Source organism: Falco punctatus (genome assembly GCF_963210335.1).
Source record: "Falco punctatus genome assembly, chromosome: 4".
Lineage (NCBI taxonomy): Eukaryota > Metazoa > Chordata > Aves > Falconiformes > Falconidae > Falco > Falco punctatus.
In genome coordinates, this window is record NC_137583.1 from 53,432,212 (window position 1) to 53,460,133 (window position 27,922).

The 27,922-nt window shown below is 47.8% G+C and overlaps 1 protein-coding gene across 1 annotated transcript in view; it reads right to left on the reverse strand.

Annotated features, from left to right (window-relative positions):
* WNT9A (Wnt family member 9A) overlaps nucleotides 1–27,922 on the reverse strand; it is a 60,678-nt gene that overhangs the window by 10,144 nt on the left and 22,612 nt on the right. The window contains exons 2-3 of the mRNA XM_080383764.1: nucleotides 13,432–13,691; nucleotides 9,150–9,412 (exon numbers count right to left, since the gene is read on the reverse strand). Of these exons, the coding sequence (XP_080239890.1) occupies nucleotides 9,150–9,412; nucleotides 13,432–13,691 (523 nt within the window). The remainder of the gene's footprint in view (nucleotides 1–9,149; nucleotides 9,413–13,431; nucleotides 13,692–27,922) is intronic.

The window sequence follows — 27,922 nt, forward strand, 5'->3', positions numbered from 1 at the left end:
GTCTAGCCAACTCTGCAAGAAATCCCACAATGTTAGACAAGAGCATACAGAACACGTTTCAACACCAAGAAAAAAAAAAAAGGAAGGAAAAAACCAACCCTCACCCATACTGTCCCTTACGTAAATTCACATTTCACTGGCTGTCCAGAAGTGAGAGATGAGTTCATGTGAAACAAAGCTCCTACACCTGATTTCACGCCCAGACCATCAGCAAACTGGATGAAATTGCTGAGATACTTGCAGAAGGGCTGCACACTGCAGTCATTCATCGGTTCAGGCTTTTCTCAAGCCTTCCACCTCCCCCAGCCCATTTGCGTCTGCTCCACCTGGAAAAAGGAGACAACCACCATTGTACAAGAGATGGGAAAGCAAGTAACCAACAGGAACTGGCTCAGCTGGTGGGCACACTGCGGGAAAGGAACCTGGAGATGGAGCTGCTGCTGTTAGGAGCCACCTCTACCGAGCTCAGCGGCAGAGCAGACGTTGCAAGTGCAATATATCCAAGGCATCCACATGGGGCTGGTAGATATGGCACAAAACGCGTTGGAAATCCAGATCCTGACAGAGCAGCAGCTAGCAGATGGCAGCAGATCTTCAGTCAGGAATAGGCATGAGGGTTTAGGCACTTGAATCACACCAGCCGGCCAGCGCTGCCCTCACCGAAGCAGGCATTTGAGTTTGAATGCCTGTGTTTGAGAAACAACTCCAAATTCCCATCTGAGTGGAACCAAAGTAGGCAGAGGATCCTGCAGTGAAGCAGACACCTGCATGTGCCCCACTGAACAGCTGTCCAGGCTCCACCAGCTGTGCTGACCACATCTCTACCAACAGGAGCCTGGGGACCGAGCTCAGATGGAGGCACCACAGTTTAGGTATCCGAACCTGTGAGCAGAATCCCACACCCTGGGATGAATTTAGGTGTCTAAATATCAGCATCCAGCATTATCTGAGCTACGATGAAACCTTGCTCTTCATCACCAGCTGCTCCTCCAGGAGCATAAAGGTCTCTTAAAGGGTACTAATGCATATATTTAGGCCAATTAACCCTGTTCTCCTTGTCTGAGCTTTAATGGTAATGAACAAAGCCCCTAATGAATGCCAGTCTGTTGCTTTTTTTTTCCTCACCCACTTCTAGCTACTCGTTAAGCAGTAGGTAGGACAGCTTAGATGTCGTGTGCTGGTGAACCAAAGCATAAAAGGTTTCCATTGTATCCATTCTCATGAATGCACCAGTTCTTGAAATCCAGCACACGGATTTTCATACGGCCACCGTGCAAGCGTGGTGCATCCCAACCGCCTCATAAACCTTCTCCTTGAAGGACCGAGAAGGGCTTGAGAATGTTATGAGGCAGTTATAGTGAAAATCCTAGGAAACTTTCTTCGCCAGCCAGCCTCCCCTGCTGCTGTCAGTCACGATGCAGCTACTCAAGGCGATGCATGATGGAGAACTGCTGCCTACAGGCCCCCTAACCACCCACGGGCTAAAATGAATCTTGGCAAAGCCCTTCTGTTTCCCCTCTTGTTCCCCTGCTTCCACAAAGACCTTCCTCCTCTTGTTGCAGGCTCCTGTCAGAGACACTTAAATCCACCCATTCCTGCAGGAAGCACTGCAAGCCTTCGCCAAGTCAGCAGGTTGCTCAGAGCAGTGTTGGCAAAACCGTTCCTGGCTGGGATCTAGGACAAAGGGGTAAATGTCTAGATCATGCTTCCAAATCTGGAGGGATTTCCAGGGTAGAGTAACTTCACTGTTATTACCAAAAAGTCTAGGGTACACAAGGCAGAATAAGATTTTTAATACAAGTTTATCATTTCCAGAGCCACAGGTAGCACCTGCTTTCTTTCCAAGGCACATCAGTTCAAAGCCTGATCCACCTCCATCCTGCAGAGACATGCACCTCTTTTGAGCACATGTGGCATCACCACTTACTCATCTACACCAAGGTAAGTGGCCACATGCATGCTTCTATACATCACAGGTGGGAAACAAACTGTACCAGCTTAAATCCAAAGCACGAAACATGTCATGCTCCCTATGGCCTAAGTGCTGTAGATACCACACCTTGGCAGAGTTGTAGTAACTCAGGAGAAGACACCACAAGTGTGCATTTCAGTCCTTACTATATGCTGTGGAGAGCATCTACCGTGAAAGCAAAGTTGAGCAAAGACAGCTAGTGCTTCAGGGACAGCATCACACATCGAAATTGCATCCTCCCACTCTCCTTTGGACAAGCCCCGGGTCTGGCAGTCTCAAAAAGGAGAGCAGTCTGGGAGGAAAACAAAGCTCTTTGAGCAAATTAGTTTAACTTAGGAACACTAACTCCCATCGTTCTCGTCGTGAGAATACCAAATACTGACAAAGGCACAACGGGGAAAACAATTATGATAGAGCAAGACTGAATAGTCTTTATTGGTGTTTGCTGTTAAGAAGAAATTAGATAGCACTGCAAGACCGCCTGCCCAAATGGCTTTACAAGAGCCATAGGGAAAAGGGATCACAGCAGAGCATTGCTATGCAACATGTAATCCTCCCTCACAACAATGGTTTGCTACGAAGCTCAGACTAAGTGCCCCCGTAATGATCAGTCTCAGACATGCTGCAACACACAATTTCTCAGTGTTTTAGCTGAAACACTGAGGACAGATTCCCATTCATTCCCAGCTGGGTCACGGGGCTCCGGCGGTGGTTTTCAGACAACTCTTGTCTGGGCAGCAGCAGTGCGAAGCGGACACGCAGCCGTGGGAATTCCTCGGTTATAGCTCTGCTGTCGTCATGGCTGGTCTGCGGCTCCCAGGCTTCAAACCATTCCCTATGGTTTGCGGGAGAGGAGGGAGCAAACGACCCTCCTTAGGCTCAGCTCATCCAGGAAAAAGCCTGCCTGCATTCTGCCTTACTTCAGAAGGGGCTTTGGGATGCTGCTTTACAAATTGCATCTCCTCCATCCTCAAGATATGCTTCCTCCTTCAATTTAAATAGGCTTAGTTATTCTCTCAGCTCAAATATTAATGTTAGTTTGGACAGCAGCCACAGTGTCCATTCCTTCAGAGTACCCAAACAACTAGAAGACCAGACTTGTCCCTTAACACTGGCCATTGGTCAAATTATAAGTTTCACAGGTTATTAGAAGTTTTCTTTTCCTTTTCTTCCCTTTTTCCTTCATCTTGTTAAAAAAAAAAATCCTTTCTTTTGAGCCTGTTCTGAAACTTTTTTCAGAGCAGTTTTAGCCTTTCCACTAGTCTTCCTTCTTTAAAAATATGAACACTCACATTTTAATGAAATGTTAAAATGTTAAAATACAAATGCTTAAACATAGAATAACACAACCCAACGTTAGACTGAGAACTTTAAAAGTATTTTTCCCTTTCAGTATTCCTAGTATGCTTCACGTGCTAAGAAAGCTCCACATAAACAATGAACTGCAGTTACTTATGGGACACAGCAAGCAGGTTTTTTCCGAGGGCATTGATTTCCAGCCCTTAGAAAGACTTTGGCTGAGCCCACCTCAGCCTGAAAGGAGCAGAAAATCCAGAGAGCATGCCTGTGCATTCCTACCTGTCACAACCTGGAGCAATCATTACTAGTGGTGGTCCTGCAAACTGATCTGTACGTACAAAGTCAAGAGCTAGTCTCGGAGAGGCTGCTCTTTTCTAGGTTTCAGTTGTACCTCAGTAGAAGTGTGATGCTAGTTTTCTTGCTGCCAACACCCCCCTAAAGGATGCATTATGTCTCCTTTTGGGTTTTCCACGCACCAGCTCATATGGATTTGTCTCATAGAAAAGAACAATTACTACACTTTGAGGGTGCAGAAAAACAGAGGGATTAGCATTTAAACTCGCCTGTTTGACTATAGAGTTTGACCGGAATCATGTTTGCTAGTAGGAACCATATGAGACTGGATGGGCAGTGCTTGTAAACACTGTCTCTGCAACAGGAGACCAGGGTGCAAGTCTCTGCTTCGCTACGCCTGTGTGTGACCTTTAGTAAGTCACTTAATCTTTCTGGGTCTCAATTTCCCCTCTATAAAATGGAGATACAGAAATGAGGAGGGTGGTATGCTCTGATAACATGTTATGTGATAGCTCATGAAGTTCCTCAGACAGATGATAGCTGGGCAAACATCTACCTGATATGGAGAGTCTGTCTCCAGCGCAGGAGGCACGCTCAGCCCTCGAGACAGATCCCTGCCAGCACTGCCTAAGGGAAAAAGCCATTCCTTGCATGGACTTCCAAAACAAGCAAGTCATCAGCAAGGAAAAGTCCATGCACCTCCCACTATCCTCTCCAGAGCATCCCACACGGTTTCAGAGATGCAGGCATAACATTTCTCAGGATGGGTCTGGACTTGAACCAGACAGCAACAAGGGTGACAAGGCTCCTTCAGAAACAAGCACGTAGTCTGTGCAGACCAAAACGTATGGATTGGTAACGTGCAAAAACAATTTAGGAAGCTTCACAAAGGGAACCAGTTTCCAAGGGGGTATTGTCTAAAGACAGACCTTTGGGGTCGGGGGGAGAAATTTTCTTCTTCTCCATTTCTGCTTTCCCATAGTTTTGCATGAAGCACTCTTGGCTCTCAAGGGCCCTGACTTCAGGGTCCTGAAGGCAAAGGCTTGCTTGTGTCCCTCCTTCTGGAAGGATAAAGGGAAAAAGAAATGGGAATGTGACAGATTTTTTTTTTTTTCCTTGGGTAACAGCAGCCCCCTTTAATAGTGCCTCTTGGATCTGTAAGACATGCTTGACCAGACATACCTCTGGAAGAGGTCAGCACTCCTGGGATTAAGAAACTTAGCAACGCTCCAGAGAGGGAGTTGGAAAGTCATGTTTAATGATACTTTGCTGAGAAACTGGGCAAATTTAATTAAAACATCACTTACTCAAGCCCAGTGGAACTAATTGAGTGCTCTAATATTCCGACTTTTCATTAATGGGTTACAAAAGAGGGCTGCACTTGTGTGTACAAGGGGGGGAAAAAGGGGGGAGGATATAGAGAAGAGAGCTTTAGCAGGGCTGTCTGTGCTTCATTTAATATAACCAGGAAACTTCATTGCTGGCAACAGAGCTTTAATACAGTTGACTTCTATCACCACCACCGCCCCCCATCCCCTTGACGCATACACACATCTCCCCACCACCACACACCCTCTCCACCCAAGACCCCTCTGAAAGAATAGCCGAATGAGCTGGAGTAGATTTGGCAAAGGAAGGGAAATTACTTTTTTAATAAGTGGTCTATTCAGAGCTCCTACTTTTCAATAAAGAGAAGGCTAGAGAAGTCCTGGTCTAATTACCTCATCCTCACACTAGACAAGCTCGCCCTTTCATTAGCGATTGAGGTCATATCATATAACTTTGCGAGCCATCACAGGCACAACATGTTCAGTGATTATTTCATTGGTGGCAGCAAAATTACAGTCGGCCCATCAAGGTTGTAAAAACCAGAAGTAAAATAATAATTAAATGAGAACGTCTACCAAGAGACACTAAAACTAGGTGGGATAGGATAATGTCACCCTCACAGAAATACACAGATTGTTTGCTAGTGTGACACCATGGAGAAACTGCCGTGTTGACCAGAAGGGTGTAGGGTTGGTTGCCAAATTGGTCAATTAAGCACAGGTCCTTTTTTTTTTTTGCTGGGTCTCAGGGGGCTATTAATACATTTTGTCATGGTTGGTAGTAATTAGACGGGAAGGATTCTATCTTAAGAATCACAAGGAGACCACCAAGCTTGTGCTCTATCTTTAACAGGTATTCCTCCACTCCCTCAGCGAACACACACGTACATCCATACGCACGCTGTAAGTACACCCACACTGCAGCAAGCTCCCGTAGCAAAACAAAGTCTTTGTCCATCCTCAGCCCAGTCCAGAGCAGTCTGGAGTGCAGCAAAGGTTTCAGTTTGTATGGCTTCACAAAGACATAAAATCTGCGGTTTGTTGGAGGAAAAAAGCAGTGGGTGCTGAGCAGGAATTTAGGCTTCAGCCTCCTGCTCCATCGCTGGTTTGCTGCACAGCCTTGGGAAAGGCATTCAAATTTGCATCTCAGCTCCTGCTTGAAATGGCCATAATCATCTTTTTGGAAACTCACAATGACATTTAATACATTAGAGGCTATAAGAGCATCCTAGTTATATAATGAGCACTCCAGCTCAAAATTGTTCAGTTCCAAAATGGCATAGATCAATGCCATCCGCACTCCTATGCTGCCTGTGAGTCACACCACATATATAGAGAGTTATTGTTCAAATAACCAAACTAGGTTAGTTCAAAGTGGTTTCAGACTGTCATAGCCACTAGGTTAGCATCTCCTGCTACTCAATGGTTGGAAATTCTATATGGCAGCAGTTAGCTGACGGGCAGCTTCTTTGGAGCAACTGAGTAGAGGAAATGTGCCGAGTATTGTATTCAACTCACTGTCTTCATGAAGGAAGATACCAGTAAATTCAGCGAGGGAACCTACCACTGCCTGCTGAGCAGCTCTCATCCTCCACCAATGCTGCACTTGCAGTGGGGTCAGGAGGAAGCAAGCATGAACCTGGTATTAATCTACACCCAAGTGTAAGCAATGCCAGGGACAATCCATCAACCACACCAAGAAGGTCAGTGCTCAGGCTCCCCCCAATCAGCTTCAAGATACTGAAATCTGAAGCAAGCACTGCAAGTTTTGACCTTGCAACTACGAAGCCAGCCTGGGTCCTCATCTCTGACTTGAACACCTCTGATCATCACCTTAACACCACCATATTGCACCAGTGGTTTAGGTCCACATATCCTGTCTATAAAGACATATATCCTCGTGATCTTGAGCCATCATCCTCCAAAAACGCTTCCTTCCGAATGCGTAGTTTGCTTGTTCTCTGCCCAACTTTATGGTGGTGGTGTGAACCTGGCGGACTGCTTGGCTTGCCTTTCAACCACACTATGATACAATATTCTAGGAGCATGAACAGAAATAATTCCAACCACTGCTGCAAATAGGCAAGGAAAACCATCAGACAGCATTATCAACTCGACAGACACAGCGTGGGTGGACAAAAATAGGAACACCAGATCACTGACCTGCAGCAGAGGTCTCCGACTTGGATGGCCATGAGGGCTCTGTGTCTGGACAACTGTCACAACTGTTACTCAGCTGTTCAGCTGCAGATACTACAATAGTGCTTAGAAACCACTGCCAATGACTAGAGCCTGATGGTGCCAAGTGAAGTGGAGGCAGAGGACTCAAGAGAGTCCCCGACATCTCCCCTTCCCCTAGGAACTAACTCACAGTGGCATCAGGACAAGAAAGGACTGGAAGAAAGGTGAGATTCACTTTCTCCAGCTCATCCTTGGAGTTAGTTTAGCTCAAAGTCACATAGTATAGAGCAGAGATGACAAATAAGGACACCTAACCTAAATCCAAGACTGGGTCTCAGCCATATGGGCATCCTGACCGCAGCTATTGGGGTAGAGAGCACTGGGAGTTAAGTCAAATCCCTTGGGCAAGGTTTTTTTCAGCCCCACCACTGTTGGAAGGGAGATATTCATGGAGTTACAAGAACACATCAACATCACCTAAAGCCACAACCTTGTAGGTTTTGATGAGACAGTATTATCTGGGTCTGGAAAGGGAGGAGAACTGTGACATCTCACAGAAATCTCCAGCATGAAATCACAGCCTCCATGGACCACCTTCTCCATTCTAAGTCCCATCTGCTACACAGCCAACTCCAAAGAGTCGGGACAGGCCCTTGGGAACAACAAACCACAAGGATTAAAACAAATTTCATCACCCTGCAAAGCCCGTTTCACACGTCAAAGAGCTGCCACAGGAGTTCAGAGGTACTGAGCCTTTTAATCCAGAGGCAGAAAAGCTGTCAGCCAAAGCCAGACACCAGCTAAATCCAGGATATTTCTAATCCTGATCTCAGCGCTGTCTAGGAGCATCTGGTGGTGGTGAGTGGGGGGAGACTTTTTGCTGGCCAGCACTCACTGGTGGCATTCTCCGATGCCCCAACTCCATCGTGAGGAATGACATTTTATGCATACACACAGGAACAACTGAGCTGGGGTGGCGATTCCTAGAATGCACAACTGGCTGGGCTGCATTTGCCTGGGAAACTGGAGACCCAGGTCTCCCATCCCAGCCCCAACCCTCCCATCCAATCACATGGACAATAACAAGGCTCAAAGGCTATTTATAGCTTTACAGTATGTCCCCCTTCGAGGTTGGTGCAATGGAACACTGATCCTAGGCACCTGTGCTGGCCAATCTGAGGGATTTTCATATTTGAGCAACTCTAGGCTAGGTACAGCCAAGCAGGTTACAAGAGAAGGTGGCAAGCCTCTTTCTTCCCCCTCTCTCGCTGGGATGACCTGGCAATCGCAGACGCTTTGTCCTTCACATCAGTCCTGCAGGGAGGCTCCCAGGAACGCAGGTAAAGGCTGGTGGGAAGAACATGGTGTAGGCGCAGAAAGACACCCAGCAGAGAGGATAAGAATGGATAAAGAAAGAAAAAAAGAAAAATAAAAAGGGACTCTACACCCAAGCACTGTCAGCTGCCAACCCAGCAGCTCAAGGTGACATGGAAAGCTTCTGCCAGAAAACAAGGCTGAAGGGACTTTTAGGACTGAGGTCAGTCAGAGTAGTATCTCCATCCTGGTTCCCTGCCAGGTGTTTGTCCAGCCAGTTTTAAAGAAACCTGGCTATGGAAAAGCTAGACCGTCCATGCTCCACAAGCTACTGCAAGAAAAGGATCCCTCAATCTCTGCTAAGGGAGCGTAAATCCTTCCTCCTTTTCCTTGTCCTACCTACCTCACGGAAGCCTGAAGAACCTGTCTTTCCATCCCTTTGTAGTGTAAGGCACTCTCCTCCCTGCAGAAGCAATCTTTGTCCCCACCTCATGTCTTCTAGACCTGGACCTTTCCTCCCTTCCATGTTTTCTAGACCTTGTCCTGTTTCTTTCCCATGGATCTCCCTCCAACAGTTTTGCACAACTCTTGAAGCACAGTGACAAAACCAGGGCACAAACCCATAACTGAGACTTCACCCCCCCAGCAGAAGGATCACTTCAGGCATTTTGCATCCAACACACTTGTTTCCACACCCAAGCGCAGCACCTTACTGCCCCCACAGCAGCGTGAACCCCCACCCCGAGCAGTCTGCAACGCACCTTCATGCCCACGAGGTTGTTGTGGAAGTCCACCCTGGCTCGCAGGTCCTTGTTGGGCTTCCTCCCCAGGAACTCTTTGACAAACTTGTTGCTGTATTTCAGGTTGTCACCGCAGCCGCCCCACTGCCAAGCCTCCCGGTTCTCCAGGTCAGGGGCCTCGTCGCAGGTGCAACGCTCCATCCGCCCCGCGCTGCATGCCTTGGCCATGGCATGTGTCAGCCCCGCGGAGGAGATGGCGTACAAGAAGGCTGTCTCCTTAAAACCTGCCAGAGAGAGGAGGAGGTGGCTTTAACTGCAGATAAAGCAAGGGTTAAAGAAAGGAAAAAAACTGAGGAAATTGAGGTAAACCCCAATCTGAGAAAAGTTTGAGTGATGTCAAGCATGCCGAGCTCTACACACATCACTGGTAGTGGAGAGGACACAATGGAGGGCAAGGAATGATGGAAGAAGGTGGCACAAAGCAGGATTAAAGAAAGGAAATCAAATCTGGCCAGCTTGGTGGCCATCACTCTGCAAGCAGACTCTGCCTGAAAATAGAAAGAGAGCAGGAGTTGGACAGGCCACGGAGGTACCATCACCATGGTACAGCAGTACTGCTACCAAGGGGACACCAAACAGCAGGAACCCACCACAGACTCCCAGTCCGATGGTTGAGGTAGAAACCATGAGCACGCCTTGTTCTTCCTTCTCTTCCTGAAAAGGAAACCACTGGGTCCTACTCCAGTCCAACAACACTGTGAACGGAAGGCACCCAAGGGCCATGAGCGCAGTAGCCACCCTGTCACCCCACTCAAACGCCCCAAAAAGTGGTTTGTGCCTCAAACCTGTCACCCACAACCCTTTCTTACACCTCTGCGCTCACCTGCACGGATGCAACAGCATCTGCTCCCCCCACAGTAGGTAAACTAAGGCCCAGAAAGAGCCAAGATTTTGATCCAAATGATAAAAGGTAGAAATAAAAACCAAACATGCCAGTATTTATAGCTCCTCATTCTCCAGCTATGGAAGCCATAAACGACTGCATATTTGAGATGCAATTCCAGAACAGCTTTGGATCTGACTCAAGAAATCCCCCGCTCAAAAATAACACAAGTGGACGGTGACAGTAGTGGATATATCTGTAAGCTGGTGTGTCAACCAAGGACATGCAGAGACACTGCCAGGTCATTTTTGGAACTGTTCCTTGGGAGGTTCATGGTAGTCCAAGCAAGCTCATGGGGCACTATCCTGGCCCATCCCCAGAGCCTGCCTTCCCAAAGCACTCCCAGGTCCATGATGCTGAATTTCAGAAGTTGACTGACGAAAATCCAGTCCAAGAGACTGAGGTTTAGTCCTCCCCAAGGGAGCTGGCTCAAGCCAGATTGTGGTAGGAATTGCCCGACCATTCTGCTGCTCACCTGGAAAACAGTAGGAACCTCTCCCCTCACTAGAAGGAAAGTTAAAATAAAAGAAGGCTCAACTCTACGCTCGCTGAGGACACTATAAAGAGTGGTCTGGGCTGAGAAACCAAATTTGGTGGGTTTCCCCTCTTTGTTTTCGCCCTGAAGTTAGACCATGTCCTCTAGCACCCCTGAAACATCTTCAGCTTTGCAAACTCTCATTGGGAGCGGTGGGAGAATTCTTAATTCACACAACAAACCCTCATGAGCATGCAGACCACCAAACTCCTCTAGGCAGAGGGTGCCTTCTGAGCAGCTTTCATCTTTTGTAGGCTAGCTCAGCTTTTCCTAGGTTACACCCTAGGTCAGACTGCTCCCACGCCTGCCCGAGGGATGCCACTGCTGGAGACAGATGCTCCCAAGCCTCTGTGCTCCCAGGCTGTAGAACTGGCCTGTTTCCACCGCTACTACTCATGCTACGAAATGGAGAGGTACCAGCATGCTAACAAAGTCTTTGATGGAACAGGGCGTGTAAACCCTCCTCAGAGTCTGAGGCACCACGATTAGTGGCAAACAGCCTAGATGTGGTCAGGTGTAGTAGATAGCCCAGATCTCCCACCTCCTTGAAGGCCTCCTGGTTTAAAGCACTGAATCCAGAGTGGTTGTGAAATCCCAGCAGAAAGTCAGTGCCGTGCAACCACAATGCACACCAGGTTTGACAGAACGCCAGGAGGAATTGTTCACTTGCCAGGTTCTCCCTCTCCATCAATCTCCCCATCAGCTTCAGTTCTACTCCTCCCGTTTTCCACCACTGTAAGCTTCACAAATTCCTGGTGCCCAGCAGCACGGGTATCATCTCGCCCACAGGCAGCTTCCAAGCAAGTCCATGTGACATTTGGCTCTGGCCAGAGTTAAAGCCATCTCCGCCATGTACTATTTGATTGCACCAAGATATTTTGTAACAAGATAATGAGCTTTAAATCAATGCAGGCATTCTAACCCCCAGTGCATTGACAGCCTGCCGTCCGCAGCTATCCAGTTTCAGCCATTTCCAAAATTGTTCGCGAGTATCCAAAGAGGATAACAAGTCCCTCAAACAATCCCCCGTTATTTTAGGAAACGGGCTGTATCAGCCCAAGTTGCAAACCAGCAGCCAGGCTGTTCTGGTGACCAAGTGTAAAAACCGAGAGAGAAATTTTTTCTGAAGTGAAATGTGGAGGGTTTTGCCACCCACCCCCCTTTTTTTCTTTCCTTTCTCCATAACTGCAGTGGTCCTGGAGGAGAGGAAGAAAGCCCACACTGACATATGTGAATAGCTGTGTCTTGGTGGGTGATACATGTGTCCCCCTGCCCTGGGGTATCACTTGCCGCAATGCTGAACCAGGAACCAGCAGCTCTCAGAGAGGAGGAGAAAGATTTACAGGGCAGTGTGTTATGCTGCAGGAACAACCTCTGAAGGATTTACAGCATTGGTGGAGGGTAGAGATGTTGCAGGGGCATAAAACATGGAAGAATGAGACAGCAGGCAGAGCCTTGCAACCCTCAGAGCTGCCATTTATTACACGGGGTCCTGACAAGGCGGAGGCGGGGGCTGGGAGAGGGGATGTTCTCAATGGTGTTTTAAGGCAGCTCAGCTTCGAGCTGCTTCAAAATACCCCTTGCTAAGGGGGCAAGGAACATCTGAAGGAACAAGCTGTGGCCTCCAGGTGTCAGCATGAGAAAGTGCTTGGCTCTCCCAAGGCACCACTAACCCAGGGACTCCTCTGGCATGCGGGGATATTTTTAAATGTCTTGCAGCTCTGGCTGGGACCTCTTGGGTTTCATAAGGACTTTCCTTGTTTCCACCGCAGTCAGTGACAGTGCATTAGTTAAGCCCTAGCGCTTCTGAATTACACCTCTGCTAATTAGCGAGGGAGAGTGCCTTGCAAACCTCTGCTCTTGTCTTTGAGCACATCAGACCCTGGGTTTCTAGGTCCAGCTCCATCGCTGAGTGTGGGACTTTCTGGAAGTCAGTAAAGCCCTCAGGACCCATGCAAGCGATCTGTAAAATAGTCCTGGCTGCACTGTTAGCTGCAGTGCAGAAATCAGAACTGGATTTTACTGGAAGGGTGCAGGAAACTGGATTATATGAGGTAACACAAAGGAAGGAGAAAAAAATACCACCTGCTCCTCCAACACTTTCTCAGCTTCTGGTCATCTCCACTTGAGCTGCTGGGAAGGGGTGTGGGAATTGCCCACCACTGGCAGCCAGGGAGCTTTGCCCTGACTACAGCAGTAATGACACACACGTTCACATTTTGCCCTGCACGACAACAGGGGTCCGCTTGCCCCCACTGACAGGGCAGCACAGAACAGTCCATTTTGCCTTAGTTCCCTAAACAAGGAGTTTTCTCAACCTCCTTCCTTAATAATTTTCTGGTCCAATTTATTATTCTATAATAAATAAGACCAGAAAAAAAAAAAAAAAAAAGAAAAAAAAAAGAGGGGAGAGCTTTGGGAACTAACAGCTTTGGGAACTTCAGCACCTTCCCCTCCAGCTAGAGCTCATCTTCCAGCAGAAGTGAGGCACAAATGTAGCTGCTGGCTGCAGACACGCACAAACACCTCCAGCCTCCACAGAGATGAGCCGCGGCCAGCAGTGGGAAGCAGACAGGGGTTGCTTCGCTAGTTACAAGCACCGAAGCTGCCACCATATAGCACGCCCTTTGCCTGCTGCGCACCATCACGGGTGAGCCGAGCCTAGCTTCGCGTTTAACTTCTGCAAGCTCTTTGTGGACCTCTGGGGAGGAGGTGACCCACTGCTGACAAGGGTTGTGCCAGGATGACCACCCTGCAAGATGCCAGGGAAGCCGATGGCTGACGGGGATGCCAGCACCCCCAACCAGGACCCCCACCCTGCTCACCTCTCTTTAGCAAGCTGGCCCGGTAGCGACCCTCCAGGGTGCAGTTCCAGCGCTCGAAGCGAAACTGGTACTGGCATTCCAGCGCGCTCATGCTGATCGCCTCCATCAGGGTCTCGGCCACGCCGGGGTCCCGCCGGCACATCCTGCGCTGCTTCTTCTCCAGCTTCAGGCGGTCACAGACTTTGTAGTGGGCTTTGACGGCAGCTTCCTCCATTTCTGAGGTCAGAGGGAGGATGGTCAGGGGTTCGTTCCCTGTCAGCCTGCAGAGGAACAGAGGGGCACAGCATGAGGAGAGAGTGACACAGCAGTAGACGTGGGGCCGTGGTGGGACCAGGCTCTCCCCGGCTGAGCACCCACGGGGACTTGCTGATGTCTGGGCAAGGAGCGGTTTTGTAGTGCAGCTCTCTGCAGCGTGTGTGCAAGAGAAGAAGGGTAAGAAGCAATATTTGGATAGTTCTTCATAGTTCCCATAGAGCTTGTTTGTACCTAAGATCTTGGCAATTTCCACCACAGGACTCCGCTGAAAATTGAAATTGGAAAGGAATAATGGAAGGTACCTAACGGCGTGAGCTTGGGAAACTAGTAAAAATAGAAAAGCCCTACAGTCACTCTCCTGTGCACAAACCAAAAAAAGTCCTTTTAGCATATCAAGCAGAGCCAGAACTGGCTTGGGAAGGGATGGAGAATTATCTGTCCCACCAGACCCCAAGAGACGCACCAAGACAGCACACACACAGCCACCCTGCCCTCAGCAGAAGAGATCCTGACATAAAACCTAGCAAGCCGCTGCCTGAGGCTCAAGAGCAGGATACACTTTCCAGGAGACATGCCAACAGCTTTTACAAGGCAGAATGAGCTCAAAACCTAAAAAAAATGACCTGAAGACATTTGTGTCCCACTCACTGCCTTCTCCCCTCCCTGCCTTCTCCAGGCACAAGTCCTTGACTTGTACAATGCAACAAAGAAGCCAGCGTACTGTTCCTGGTGTCAAGTGACGAACTGCTGGAAGAGGACCAGGCTGGCATCAGCCCCAGGGAGCAGAGAGGCTGCAGGAACATCTGCAGGGCTCATGAGCGGTTTGTTGGCCAGGCTGCCCGCACCCCACTGTCCTGGCTCTGCCCTTTTCCGGCTAGGTGCCAGTCCACGCAGTCAATGGGAATCACTATGCAGGGCTTCGAAGGACCTGAAGACGAGTTTCCCCAGCCAAAAAGGAAGAATTGCATAAAGCCAGAATTGAAAAACACGCTGGAATGCTGCAGTCCTGCAGAGGCGAGCGCAGGGATGGGTCACAGGCTCAGGCGTCTTCATTGCTGAAGGACCAGTGGGGGGAACAAGGTGACAGGCATAGGAGGGGAGCACACACCTTTGCTGAATGCAGATTCACCCTGGAAACCCTTTAAACCCCTACCTGTCCTGCAGAGACAGTGATTTGTTTTTTTTTAATGAAGATTTCTCTCTAATGAGCGGGGTGCATCCTGCCAGGAGCCCAGTCCCCAAGGTCAAGCAGCTGGGATGCTTTAACTCCCAAACCTCCCTGCACAATGGGTATAGAAGCCTGACCTGAGCCACAGCCAATGACAACCAGCACAGATCCAATCATTACTGATAACTTGGCAAGGTGATTTCACGTTTAGATGTCTAAAGAAGGGAGGAAAAAAAACCCACCCAGCTGGGTTTGGAGCCTGGATTTTTTAGAAGAGATGGGCAAAGAAATGTTCTCCTTCAGTTACCTTCAAAAGTATTAGCATTTCCAGGAAAAAAAAAAAAAAAAAAAAACAACACTCAATGGTAAGCATGAAGAGACAGTGATTTGTGGGAAACATGGAAAACTGGTGTAAACCAGTGTAAATTTCCAAACATTTTGGGTTTTCCTCAAATTCTGCTCCCCAAAAGTGATAAAAACACCCAAAAGGCCAAACAGCAAGCTCCATCTGAAGCACTGACAAATGTTAACCCTTATGGGTTTGCTCTGTCTCGCCCGGGACAGGGTATGGACTTGGTTTTGACTGTTCCCCAAGGAGACAGGACATCCTCCAGCCCTGGTGCCTCATTAACTGAAGCTCTGAGAAGGCTTGTTCATCAGAAAGGTGGCTTGGTCTAAGCCTTGCCGTAGTAGAGACCTGTAACAGTCTCCAGGACATTCACTCCTGCCCTTCCTCAATATTTCTGCTCCAAAAGTTCACTCCTGCAAGCTTTCACAGCTGGTGTAAGAAGTCCTCAGCTGGCAAAGGTGACTGACTCATAAAAGCATTTTCTACAGCTCCCCCTCCCCAGTTTACCTTCCCAGCTGAGCAGGTACTGTTCAGCTAAACGTCCTGGAAAACAAACTCCGAGTATCATGTAGCAGATGACCATCACAGCAAGGAGGGACACCAGAACTGATCCTACAGACAAGATTTCTGCAGAGCAATTGGTGACTTTGAACCCCTTCCCCACCCTCCCCCTTAGCTGCTTGGCTTTGAGATATGTTGAAGTATGGCTTCCCATGGGACAGCCTTGCAGAACTTGCTGATAGCACAGCCCAATGGCATCTCTCTCCAATAAAGTCACCTAAATAAAAATAAAAACAAAACAGAGCTGGGGATAGGAAGAAGGTAGAAAATAGGGTCTGTGGTGCTGCACAGTGCCAGAGGAGAAGCCTCCAGCAGCCACTTACAACTAGTGGATGGAGAGTCCTGGGAAACAATAGAAAACTGAAGCATTAAACGAACTATGTCCGCAATGTCCATTTTCACTGCTCCGTGCAAAAGCCTTAGGTAGGAGCTCACCAGCTCTGGTATGTGGGACACATGGGTAACAGCCACAGTGAGCCGAGAAAGCTGGGCAGCATGCAGCCACCCACTTCACCCCTTCCCGAGAAAACAACCCAGAGACAAGACACCAACAAGATGTCCCACAGAGACAGTAGAACACCACTTTTTTCCACCTCCCACTTCCTGACCCAGCTCTGACCAGTCCTCCTTCATTAAAGAAAAGGGGCCATGAACATCCAAACTGGTGAAAAACAAGCAACGCAACACGCACGCTGAACAGAGACCCATCCATCACCACCTGGCTTGTTGCTCGGACTGATTTCACGGGTGTTCAAGCTGGTCTGAATCAGAGCAAAGCAAATGGATTGGGGAAAGCATCTCCAGAAAAAAACAAGGAGTAATTTTAGGGGAAAGGGGCTTTTCCTAGCCAACAAGTAATGCAGCTCTTCCAGGTGAAGACTTCCACGAGCAAAACCAGCACACGTTCACACACACACATTTCCAACCCCCCCAGCGCTGGACGTGTGCCCATTTCAGCAGGGGAGCAGACCAAAGCAGCAGCCCCAGCTCTGCACACGTGTTCCAGCAGCCCTGGGAAGACGGGCGAGATGGCACTTCTCAGAGCGTGGCATCAATAATAAACAAGTGCAGGCAGAGCCGGGGGGAGCCAGTGCCCCACCTGACACACTGCCTGGGAGCTGCCGCTGCATGGAACCTTTATAATCCTATAAAGCTCTTTTATGCAACCTAGGCTGAGTGAGGTCCCGTAAGGCAACGGTGTCAGTCGGATGCTTTCTCAGCTCCTCACAAAGGCCAAGCTGTTCCTTCCAAGGAAATTTTTCAGGAAGGGGGGGGTGGGGGGGTGTTGTGTTGGTTGTTTTTTTTTATTATTTTTATACACACCCAATCCACAACTGTTACAATTAAACTGCCAGCCAGCCCTCTGCAATTGTGTTCTAGTGGATCAAGGGGGCCAAGTGTGAGATGAAGGTGTGTTTGTCAACTAGGAACCTGGAGAGAGACCAAACAGCTCATTGCACACAACCCAGGAAGCTTTAACTCTGGCTCCTACGACAGCAGTATGTATCTACAAAGTCAAAAGACCGTTTCTGTTTCAGACTGTGACCTAATCTTCTGTGCACCTTGCCTGACTTGTGCTCCGAGTGGCACACTTGCACTGTCCAGACCTCAGGAAGGACCTGCTTGTCCAGTGCCATACCCACTTAGCTGAGAGGAACCTTTGCAACATCGCTTGCACTATTCTCCTTCCAGTTTTGCCACTAGTTTGATGCCAGGAAAGGTTTATTATCACCAGATATAAGACCTGTCCAATTTGCGCATGCACCACTGGTGCCATTCGGCTGCCTCGGTTGTGAACTTCATGTCAAACATGGCTTATTGCTTTGCTGTCCTGGAGCTCAGGCTCCAATCACCAAGGCTTGGGAGAGGTCCCAGGCACAGCCCCTGCCACTGCACAACCCACAGACAGCCGCACAGCCAGGTTTTATCTGTAGCACCACGGAATCACTGACCTTCCAGAGAGGCAATCCAAGGTGGGTCCTGCTTCCAGCTCAGCTCTAAAGTCAAGAGCTTTTATTGTCTCGTCAGCTCACACTTGCATCAGTGTCCCTGTGTTTTCCCTTGTTTAACCGGGGATTTTCCTGATGAGAATTTGAAGGGGTCAAGACAGAAGTAAGGTGCCTGCATAGACCTGTCAGTGCACTCTCGCTTGACATGCTGAAGAGTTTTCTTTGCAAGTGCCACCAGAGATGTCAGCCAAGGTGAGCTGCTTCCCTGCAAGGAAACGCCTCTGCATACCCGTCTGGAATGACAGGCCTGCTGAAATATTGCATTCCTACCCTAGTGCTTCCTTCTCTGTTGGGAGATTTCTTTGGTACATCTGTACAATGGCCCAATTGATTTTATTTTCACTTTTTACATAACCGTTTTTTCCTGCAGTATTCTACTCTTCCAATCTTTCTTCTTCTCTTTCCTTTCTTTAATAATAATAATTTTTGTGAAAAGCTGACAACTTGAACACTAATCTCTACTGCAACATCTAAATGAATGACTTCACAACTCAAAGAGACTGAGTTATGCTGGACACCAGCCCTGTACTATTATTTTTTACACCCAACAACCTTCAGTTGCCCTCTCTCCCACACCACCACACTCCCACACCGTGAAGAAGCTCTCCTAAATTGATTTACCGTGGTCCCCCCCATCCCACAAAGGCTAATTGCTATTCGAAGTATAAAGAAGCCAAAAGTCCAAGAAAACACTGAATTCCATGGTGAGTGATTAAAAGTTGATATTTGGAGCAAAAGATGGCCATCAAAGAATCAACTCTCCCCTTCTGCACTGTGCTGTTTAGTTTTTTTTAAGTGTTCACAAGCACAAGTGTCACCATTGTGCTCACACTAAGCGCCCTTTGGAGGGAATCATCTGAAGAGTGCTCATCAACCTCAATTCTGCTCTTCCCAAGGCTGTCAGAAGAACTGGTGGATGCCCACATCATTTGGGATCAGAGAAGGCTTTCTCCTCTTTGCTACTAAATAGTTGGCTCTCTGTTTTATTTCTACCCCTCAAAGTCAGGATGAAATATTTTTGCCTCAAGATGCATTGCTCACCCCAGCGTTCAGGCATTCATTCTATTGCTGCCTTGCTTAGACCACAAAATCAAAAGCCTATGCTAGTTTCAAAGTTCTCTGCCATTCTGCGAGCTAAAAAGCCAAAGGTTTCTTCTTTTGGCTAATATATAGCCATGCAAAAAAAAAAAAAAAAAAAAAAAATCCCATATTCCTTTAAGCCCTTGCAAAAAAGTAATGTATTCTCCAAACCTCAGCAAGGATTTTTTGGCTTCCACAGTAACACTTGCTGAGATTGCAGGATAAGTCCGTTCATGGAGATTGCTCTGTTAGGGTTATCCACTTCTGGCTCAACCCTTCCTCAGTGTAATTTTTCCACCGATCTCTGGCACAGTACTGTGACATTGTGAAGGTCAGAGAAGGTGACAGGAGGAAAAGTGTTTCTCCCAGCCCGAGAAAATGTAGACTCATCTAGGGCTTTACAGGACAGAGCCAAACAGCTTAAACTCCACCTAGAAATCAGAAACAGCTTTGCTAAGATTCCATCTATCCTGGCACTTTACAAGGGTTCCTCTATTTGCCACCCACAGACCACTGCCCCTTACAGACAGGCTAGGGTTCGTTTCCTTCATTCCTAACCAACTCTCCACTTTGTACTCACCCCTCCTTTTTGCCCTCCATGTCATTCTCCATAAATAAAGGTGTCTTGCTGCTGAAGAACATTAAACAAAGCAAAAAAAAAATATCTGGAAGCATAAGTAACGAATACAGCTATTTTCATCACAGTTATGCCCCAACTGCTACTTTGATCCTTATCTTCTCAATAGCATGGTACAAACGTACACAGAGCTTTTCTTCAGGTGGCAACCCCCTAAACATGGGCTTCCTCATTAGTCAATAGTGCCCAGATCTCAACTGTAGCTTCTAGTTGCAAAGAAACAAGTAACAGCCCCCACCACAGAGACCACTACAACATTACACTTCCACCAAGACACGGTAGGAGCCCTGCAACCTCACTGCATGCAGGTGGACAGCAGCCATACCCTACACATGCTCCAGAGAGCATGTGTTTGACAGAGGAAAATGCCTACAAGTCCTTGGATCTGCTTCTGAGCAGCAGGAATTAGAGAGAGGAAAGCTACACCATGGGGGCATTTTCAACCCAGTAGATCCCACTTACCAGGGACGGGAGCATCAGGCTCCTGATGAAGTATGCTCAAACGGGTATTATTTTTTGAAGGAGACAAAGGTGCAGATTCTTGTAGGCTTCAGTCATTCAAACTTCAATCACTCCTTTTTTCCCAGATAGATCTATGCAGTAGGTTTCCCCTGGTCCTCTTCTCTGAGCATCTTAGGCAAAGGGATGGAGTGATGGGCATGTAAGGATCCTGCTACACATACCTGCCAGGCTCTTGGGTCTTATCAAGAGTTATTTCTGACATCCAGCAAAAAGCGAAGTGACAGCTGCCTCTGGAAGAAAGAATTTTCTGGTGCAAACCTCCAGCTCTTCCCTTTCCAAGACCTCTTTCCTGACTGCTTCTACCACTCATAGCAGCCACTCTGATCCTGAGTAGTTAAGCTCTTTTCAGGCCCAGGTGTTACCACAGAGATCATTTATGCCTGAGTTTCCCATTTTAGCCTTAGCTGAAGTTCACACAGAAGTCAGAGGACTTCTCCCAGGCTGCTGCATGCAGCTGCCCAAGCAAGTGAAATCCCCCCCAGGCCAGCCACCCTGCATGGAGAAGAGACCTGGATCTCACACCCTTACAAAGGGGTCAGCACATCAGTTCAGAAGGGATTTTTCTGTGAATGGGATAAGATGCAGATGGTTGCCTCCCAGATACAGGATGGCTGCTGCGTGTGTAAATAAGCTTCCATGCAATCCCCAGCCAAAACACGCCCTCAGCTTCTCCTGTACAAGTTACCAAAAAAAGTTTGGCACACGGTATATGAGGGCAAAATTTAGCAACCGAAGGAGAAATCCTTCAGTGAACGAGCAGGGAATATGTAACTCCGTTCAGATGTGGCAGGCTGGAGATGTTCTCATTATGGTGCATTCCTGAGTGGGACCTACAGACCAAGGTGCCATGAGGAACAGCTATTTTTGCGCTGCGGCAATCAGAAGCACCACAAGTAAATACTTGGAGCTGCTGCAGCAATTCCCACTCGTGCAAGGCACAGGACCCGCGCGGGTTATGAGTGACAGCTAATAGCACTCTGCTGAAGTAAGGAAGCATTGTCTTCCCTCCTGCCTCCCTTCCCCTGCACAGAGGGCACCAGCAATCAGCGAAACCCCACAGCAGAGGAAGGGATCCAACTTGGGTCTTGCAGCCCTTGGTGATGTGCCTGAACCACAACGCTGAACTACCTCTCCTCCTTTCCCCTGCTCTCCTTACAACAAACCTTATTCAGGATGTTTCCAGTCCATCAGAGCAAAAGACATTTTTATTTTAGGTAAATCTCAGTTGCAGCATTAAGATTCACCAGCATGGAAATGACACAAGAGGGTAAGTGCTAAGAGCAGCTCTACCCACATTTGCAATACTCCCTTGCAATTCCCAAGGTTTCTGCTAAACAGTTTCCCAGTTTTCAAAAAAAAAAAAAAAAAAATACTGCTGGGTTTTTGAGGAGGGGGTGTCCAGTTTTCCCAACTCAATGCTTAGCCACCCTTGGCTGGGAGGTCCCAGGTAGCTTGGCCCCCAGAGCTGCCCGCAACCCAATTCCCCTGGAACAACCCATTTTGTCCGTAAGAGAGCTGAGGCAGAGAACGGAGGTGGGGAGGGGAAGGTTGTTTCCTCTCCCCTTCATCCTCTCAAGAATGAAACAGCAATCAGCGAGATTTATGAAGGATTTTCAACCCAACTTAAAACCAGCCGGTGAGCCGTGGTGCCAGTGGAATGCACGGGCCAGGCAGCAACAGGGGCTTTCACTCCTGATTTAAGACGGCATTAGCTTTACCCTTGGCAGCCTGTGCCAGGAAGCACCCCCCTGCCAGAGCCCCCTCCGCAGCTGGACAGCTCACGGACCCCCTCCAGACCTCTGCCCCACAACCCACTGCTGCTCCTTATCCCAGCCACTGCTTATATTTTTTTTTTTTTTCAGCTTAACATTTCTTTTGGCATGAGTCCCACTAGACTGTAGGCAACATGAAGCTGTGAGTTCTGGTGCAGGGAAGCAGTTAAGTGGGGAGCAATGCAACAGAAGATGAAGAAATAAGCCCAGAGAAGAAAACAAAAGGCTTGGTTTAACCCATTTAGCTCCACACAGTGTTGAGGGAGGAAAGAGGTTTGCAGAGTATTTCTCATGATAGGATGGATTGGCAAAGAGACACACACATACACAACATGAGGTAACATCTCCCTGCAGCAGCAACACAAAGCTGCTATAAGGTAGAGGGATTTGCTCGGTTGCTGTGGAGTTTTTATGGGGTAGGTTTTTATTTTGGGGTTTTTTAGTGTTGTTTGTTGTTGTGGTGGTGGTGGTTTTGGTTGGTTTGCACTTTTGTTCGTTTGTTTGTTTTGGATTTGGGGCTCTTTTTTTGTTAGGCTTTGTTTGGTTTAGGGTTTTTTTGTTTTTTTGGGGGGTTGGGTTTTTTTTGGTTTGTTTTTTTTTTGTTTTGGTTTGGGGTTTTTGTTTATTTTGGTTTTGTTTTACACACACTGCTGAAAATCCAGGCTCTCAGATCACCAATGCAATAAAAACAGCTCAGCTCCATCCCTGACGTGGCGTTACAGTAATCCATTTAATCTAGAATTGGACCTAACAGCTCTCCATGACGTAAAAAACAAGGGACATTTCTCGATCACACTTACAGAAAATACAGAGGCATCCCTCACCCTGCCTTGCTTTGGAATAGTTTTTTTAGTGGGATCGAGGACCAGGAGAAGACCACAGATGTAATGAATCACACAAAGGAACACAACAAAAGAATTTTTATCAGATTTTAAAGACAGCAAACCAGTGTAAACAGGTCAGGTGCTCAACGGCACGATTTTTGTGCAACAAAGTGTTGAGCCACATGCAAACTCTGTTACATCTGCTCCTACCACGAAACCCGAATTCCCAAAAGCCAGAAAGTCATCTGTGGTATAAACCTGCAACGAGTTTTGTTTTGTTGTTCCAAGGAAAGAAAATTCAAGTTCATGGTCTTTCTCAGTAGCTTCCTTTGTCTGGGGAGAGTTGCACAAAGGATATTTAGCATCTGAAATCTAAGTGACAAGAACCAGAAACCCCTTAGATGCACTTGTGCTTTGTGCTTTTTGTACTGCTGCTGGTTTTATATTTATTTCAGCAGGTTTACAAAAGCAGCATCAGACAGCATCACTCATGGGGTAAGGGTTCTCCTTCACAAAGGCAGTTCCAGTTCCCAAAACACCTCCCATCCATCCTTCAGGCTCTCTACAGCTCAGGCTACTGACCAGGAGCCTAACCAAGTCCTGCAGATCTGCCCAAGGGTGGGGGCTCCACAGGGAGCACTGTGCTCAGGGCAATGCAGGGATCAGACTTTTTGACTCAGGCCAGCCATAGCACTTAAAAATATAATAAATGCTGGACACTCTGAGAATGGAGCCTTTTTTCCAAACAGCACATCATTAAACTGCAAGGCTGGTTGTCACTGGATGTTGTGAAGCCTGAAACTATGAATAGATTCCAAAAGAGACTGGAGAAATTCAGGCAAGGGAGATTCACCCAGGTGCGTGACGAAACACAAGGGACTGAAGGCAGCTGCTGGCTCAGGAAGCCTCTAAACCACCAACTGCCAGGAGCGAGCAGGACACCCCAGGAGACACGTCACCTGTCCCGCTTCTCCTTGGCTCTCCCCGATGTCCATGCCCAGCTGAAGAAACCTTTGGTTCGACCCCCATAGGGCAGTTGCTACATCCTCAGCACCGAGCCAGGTACCTATAAGATGCCCTGCAGCACCTTGCTTTGGCTGCAGCATTTAACCCACCTACACACTCCAACCTTTTGGGTGACTGCAAGAAACCACCCAGCGGTGCCAGCCACACGCTAACACTTTGCAACACCCGGCTGATGGATCCATAGAGCCAGAGCACCCTGCTCTTTCCTCGGAGGGGCTATTGCTGCTGCACTCCCTTTCGGCAACCCCACCTCCGTGGTCCCAGCAGCAAGCCTCCCATGTCCCCAGCAAGCCTCCCACCCACAACAGCCCTCAGCATGCCAGGACATGGGCATGCCTCGCACTGCTCCAGCAACAGCGCAGCCAGCCATGTGTTAGTGTCACTCTCTCCCACCCACCCCTGCCAGGGAACGCATCTGACTTTGCAATGAATCGCCTGTTTGTCTCCCTAACACCTCAGCCAGCCCTTTTGTTAAATTTGGGAGATAAAGGCTTAACAGCCCCACAGCACGCATCGTACAGCGGGACTTGGCCTGCTCCTTTCCCCCTCCCTGTCCCGTCTGTCGGATAAATCGTGCTGTCCCTCCCAAACAGTGCCCGGTCTGTTCTCAGCAGATGCTGCAGTTACATAGCTGCCCTTGCCCAGACCACAGAGATTGGCAGCCAGGGAAGAAACTCCTTGTAGCCAATGCAGCAGCTTCCCTCGCTGCCTGGAGATATCCCTGTGCACACACACACACAAGTAGCACAGCAGCTCAAGGGAAAATAAAATAAAAGGTTACCCTCCAGACAACAAATCTTAGAAGCTGCGGGTTTGAAACTGAACCTTTAAGGGAAGCACCGTGAATGCGAAGAGCTCCCCGAGTTGGTTGGGACAGAAAAACAACAGGAGAATGAGCTGCTGCTTCCTTCCCCAGCCCCAGCTCATACATTCAGGACCTGGACGTCCCAGCTGGAAGCAGAGGCTGGCTCCTAATCAACTTCTGGACAAATGACAACTTCTAGAAACAAGCATGCAGATTCAGGCAGAAGGGGGTTTTCACCTCCCCCTCCCCTCAAAACATTTTACCCAGCCCCGATTATATATCGCACGGAGGTCAGCGCGTGGAGTATTTAGATGGCTGGGCAGTTTGACACATCATCTGATCTATTTTGGGAGCAGTTTACAGCTCTGCAATTCCTCCCCTGCACAGCAGCGATAGCTTTTCCACTCTAATGTCATATTATCCTCATGGCAGGTTTAAGAACTAAACAGGTGAAAAAACAAACTTTCTGGGCACTGGAGAGAGCAGGATGCACTAGAGGCACTATGGTGATGGGATGGGCGAAGTTTATCCTCGTTCTGAGCCCCAACAGAGACCATAGGAAAGGGCTGTGAACATAGAGGGCTGGCTCCTTACAAAACTCAACAGAAGCATAGTCAAAGGCTCTTGCATAAAGGTCATCCCATGACAAAAGGGGTCTCTCCAGTGTCTTTTTGAAGGAGCTTTGCGGTCCTGAGGTTTTACAAGCCTCAAATGAAACTTCAATGGTCAGGTCTCCAGCTAAGCAAACTACCTCTGACCAAGGTTTCAGACTCCTCAGATAAGGGTAAAACATCAGTGCAGGAGACTACCTTCTTGCTGATGTGCCATAGAAGATGTTCCCACAAAGCCAGACAACATCACAAGACTTAATGTCTTCTGCTCCAGACACAAGGGCACTGCATGCTCCTTCCCTCGCTGCCACCTGCCAAACAGCACTACTCTCCTCCCCTTGAGCCCCCCAGCACCCCAACAGACCACTCCTCCACACCACAATTTCTCTCAGCAAAAAGAAGAAGGAAGGAACAAACAGTGTGAACACCTGGCATCAACCTCCCCACATCCATTCACCACCACAAAGGCAGGGCCAGGTCCCACACCGTTACAGGAATGGTGCGGCCCTTCCTCAGAGGGTTTAATCCTTGCACAGCTGCGTGGAAGGGAAGGAGATGCTGTAACAGTGGCTAATCACTGGTGATGGACACATTTCTATTGATAGCCAAGATGTCTCTTACAGACCTGTGCTGCTGGCAGGACCCTCAGGCACCATCTGAAGGTGACTGGACTACAGAATATCAACAAGGAGCTCAGCCAGACCTACCTTTGCCAACCCTTCAGGTGAATACCCTCAGCATACTTGGCAATTTCAGTTTATACATGTTTTTTATGACACTATGTAGAGTCTATACGACAAAAAACTATAGCCTAGGGAGAGCCAAAGCTTTAATCTACGAGTGCTAAGTAGACGCATATCATCCATCTTCAAAGCAATGCATTTGTGCTCAGTAACTAAAAGGAAAATCCTTTATGTGCTGTACTGAAGAGGCACGTGGGCACACTCAACCAACCAGTACTAGGGAAAGCATTTCCTTCCTGTATTGATCATCTATCCATCCAACTAAGTTGCATTAAAAAGGCAGGGGGGAGGACAACAAGCCAAGTGTTATACATAGCAACTTCTGATTAGATTATGAAACTTTAAGAAGATCTTAACAAGTGGACAGCGTGCATTTTACATAATTAGCTTGTTACTTATAAATGCCTTCCATAGTGCCAATGGCAGATTTTCACCACCTAAAATAGCCTAAAGCTGTTGGATTCAAGAACTCCTGCCATCCCAATTTAGATCAACTCAAATACAGAAACCACGAGGTGGTTTCGTTACACCAAGATTAAGAATTGAATCTGCTCGTGTTGGATGTTGGAAGGGGTAAAAGATTCGAGGGCAAAGACATATTATGTCACAGCATACCTCGCCAGCCCAATCCTCACTGAATGTGCGAGCTGTTCTTCACAGCATTTTGACAGATTTTGAGTTACTTATGCAGGGGATAAAGCCTTGCTTTAAGACTGGACATAAAGATGCAGCATTGTAGGATGCCACAGCTGTATCTGTATTCATTCAGCAGAGAACTAGCTCCATGAGACATATGCTTCATGAAGCTGGGACTGTTTCACCTCAGTTCCAGGAAGCAGCTCAGAGCAAGCCTTGAGTTACAACCACTGCCTATAAAACATGACCTCAGAAGCAGCAAACTAGGTAAGGAAGCCGTTTGATTTGCAAGTTGGCTCATGCTCGACAAGGAATTCCCAACAAGTGCAGAGCTACACAATATCATTCGTATGCCAATCCCTACACCACTCTTTCCCAGTGCCTGCTGACATCTAAAAGGAGGAACAGTTTAAATTCTAAGTAAAAGGTGCAAGAAGACATGCTAGAAAGCATCTCAAGGAAAAATTGTCTCATGGGAAGAGGATCCACAAGCTTAAAGTTATCCCAGCATGCAAACGTCATCGAAGACACCATCAACCAATTTGTGCAAGTTGCCATTTTCCAAACCACCCACCAACAGCCAGCAAAACATGCAGAGAAGACAGATAGCACGTGAATCCCTAGTTACCCAAACCCACCACGGAGCTAAACTCTACAGATGCATACTACGTGATGCCCTATCTTCACCTACTGAATAGCATTAAGACTTATATAAAACTGCCTTGGTGTAACATTGAGTATGTCCTTTCAACGCACCATATAACAGCCATTGCCAAGGACTGAAGGGGAAAACAGTGGCCACGTATCTAGGGCAACAGAGCCCCAAAGAACTTGAAGAAAAAGGAAAATACTTCCCAGTTTTATCCTAAATTTTGCTCCTCAGACCCCAGAAATGTCATCGTTCCACTCTGACAAATCTACAGTGCAGCACTTTAATATTTTCCTTTAAAAAGATTATCAAGTTACAGCTGAAAGAATAGCATAAAGTTTCAGCTGACTGTGAGAAACCATAGTGAGGTTGGAAGTTCTGAGTGTCCCTTTCATCTGCACATTTGGGAAAAAAACAACTGGGAAGAACAAAACCAGCCAGTGCACCTTCTGCATTCAACTCTACAAGAACAACCCAGGTTGGGAGATTCTGTCTTGCAACATAAATCGTTTGTTTTGTCTGAAAATACATGATCCACCTCCTAGTCCAGTGCTGGATGATCAGTTTTTCTCAGATTAACAAAGACATTTACCTGGCATCTCATTTGAAATAACTATGACTTATATCCTTAAACTCCTCTTGAATTCAGAATGCTTTAGAATCCACATGTGAAAGAAACGAAGGGACCTGAGAGTTTTGTATCATTCTTTGTTAATTCCTTTAAGAGCTAGAAGTGGAAGAAGTGAAAAGAACAAAATTGTTGTAAACGAAATTACTTGCAATTCAGCCACTCGAGGGCCAGGAAGCACCAGCATAATTACGTCTGCATTAGAAAATAAGTTCT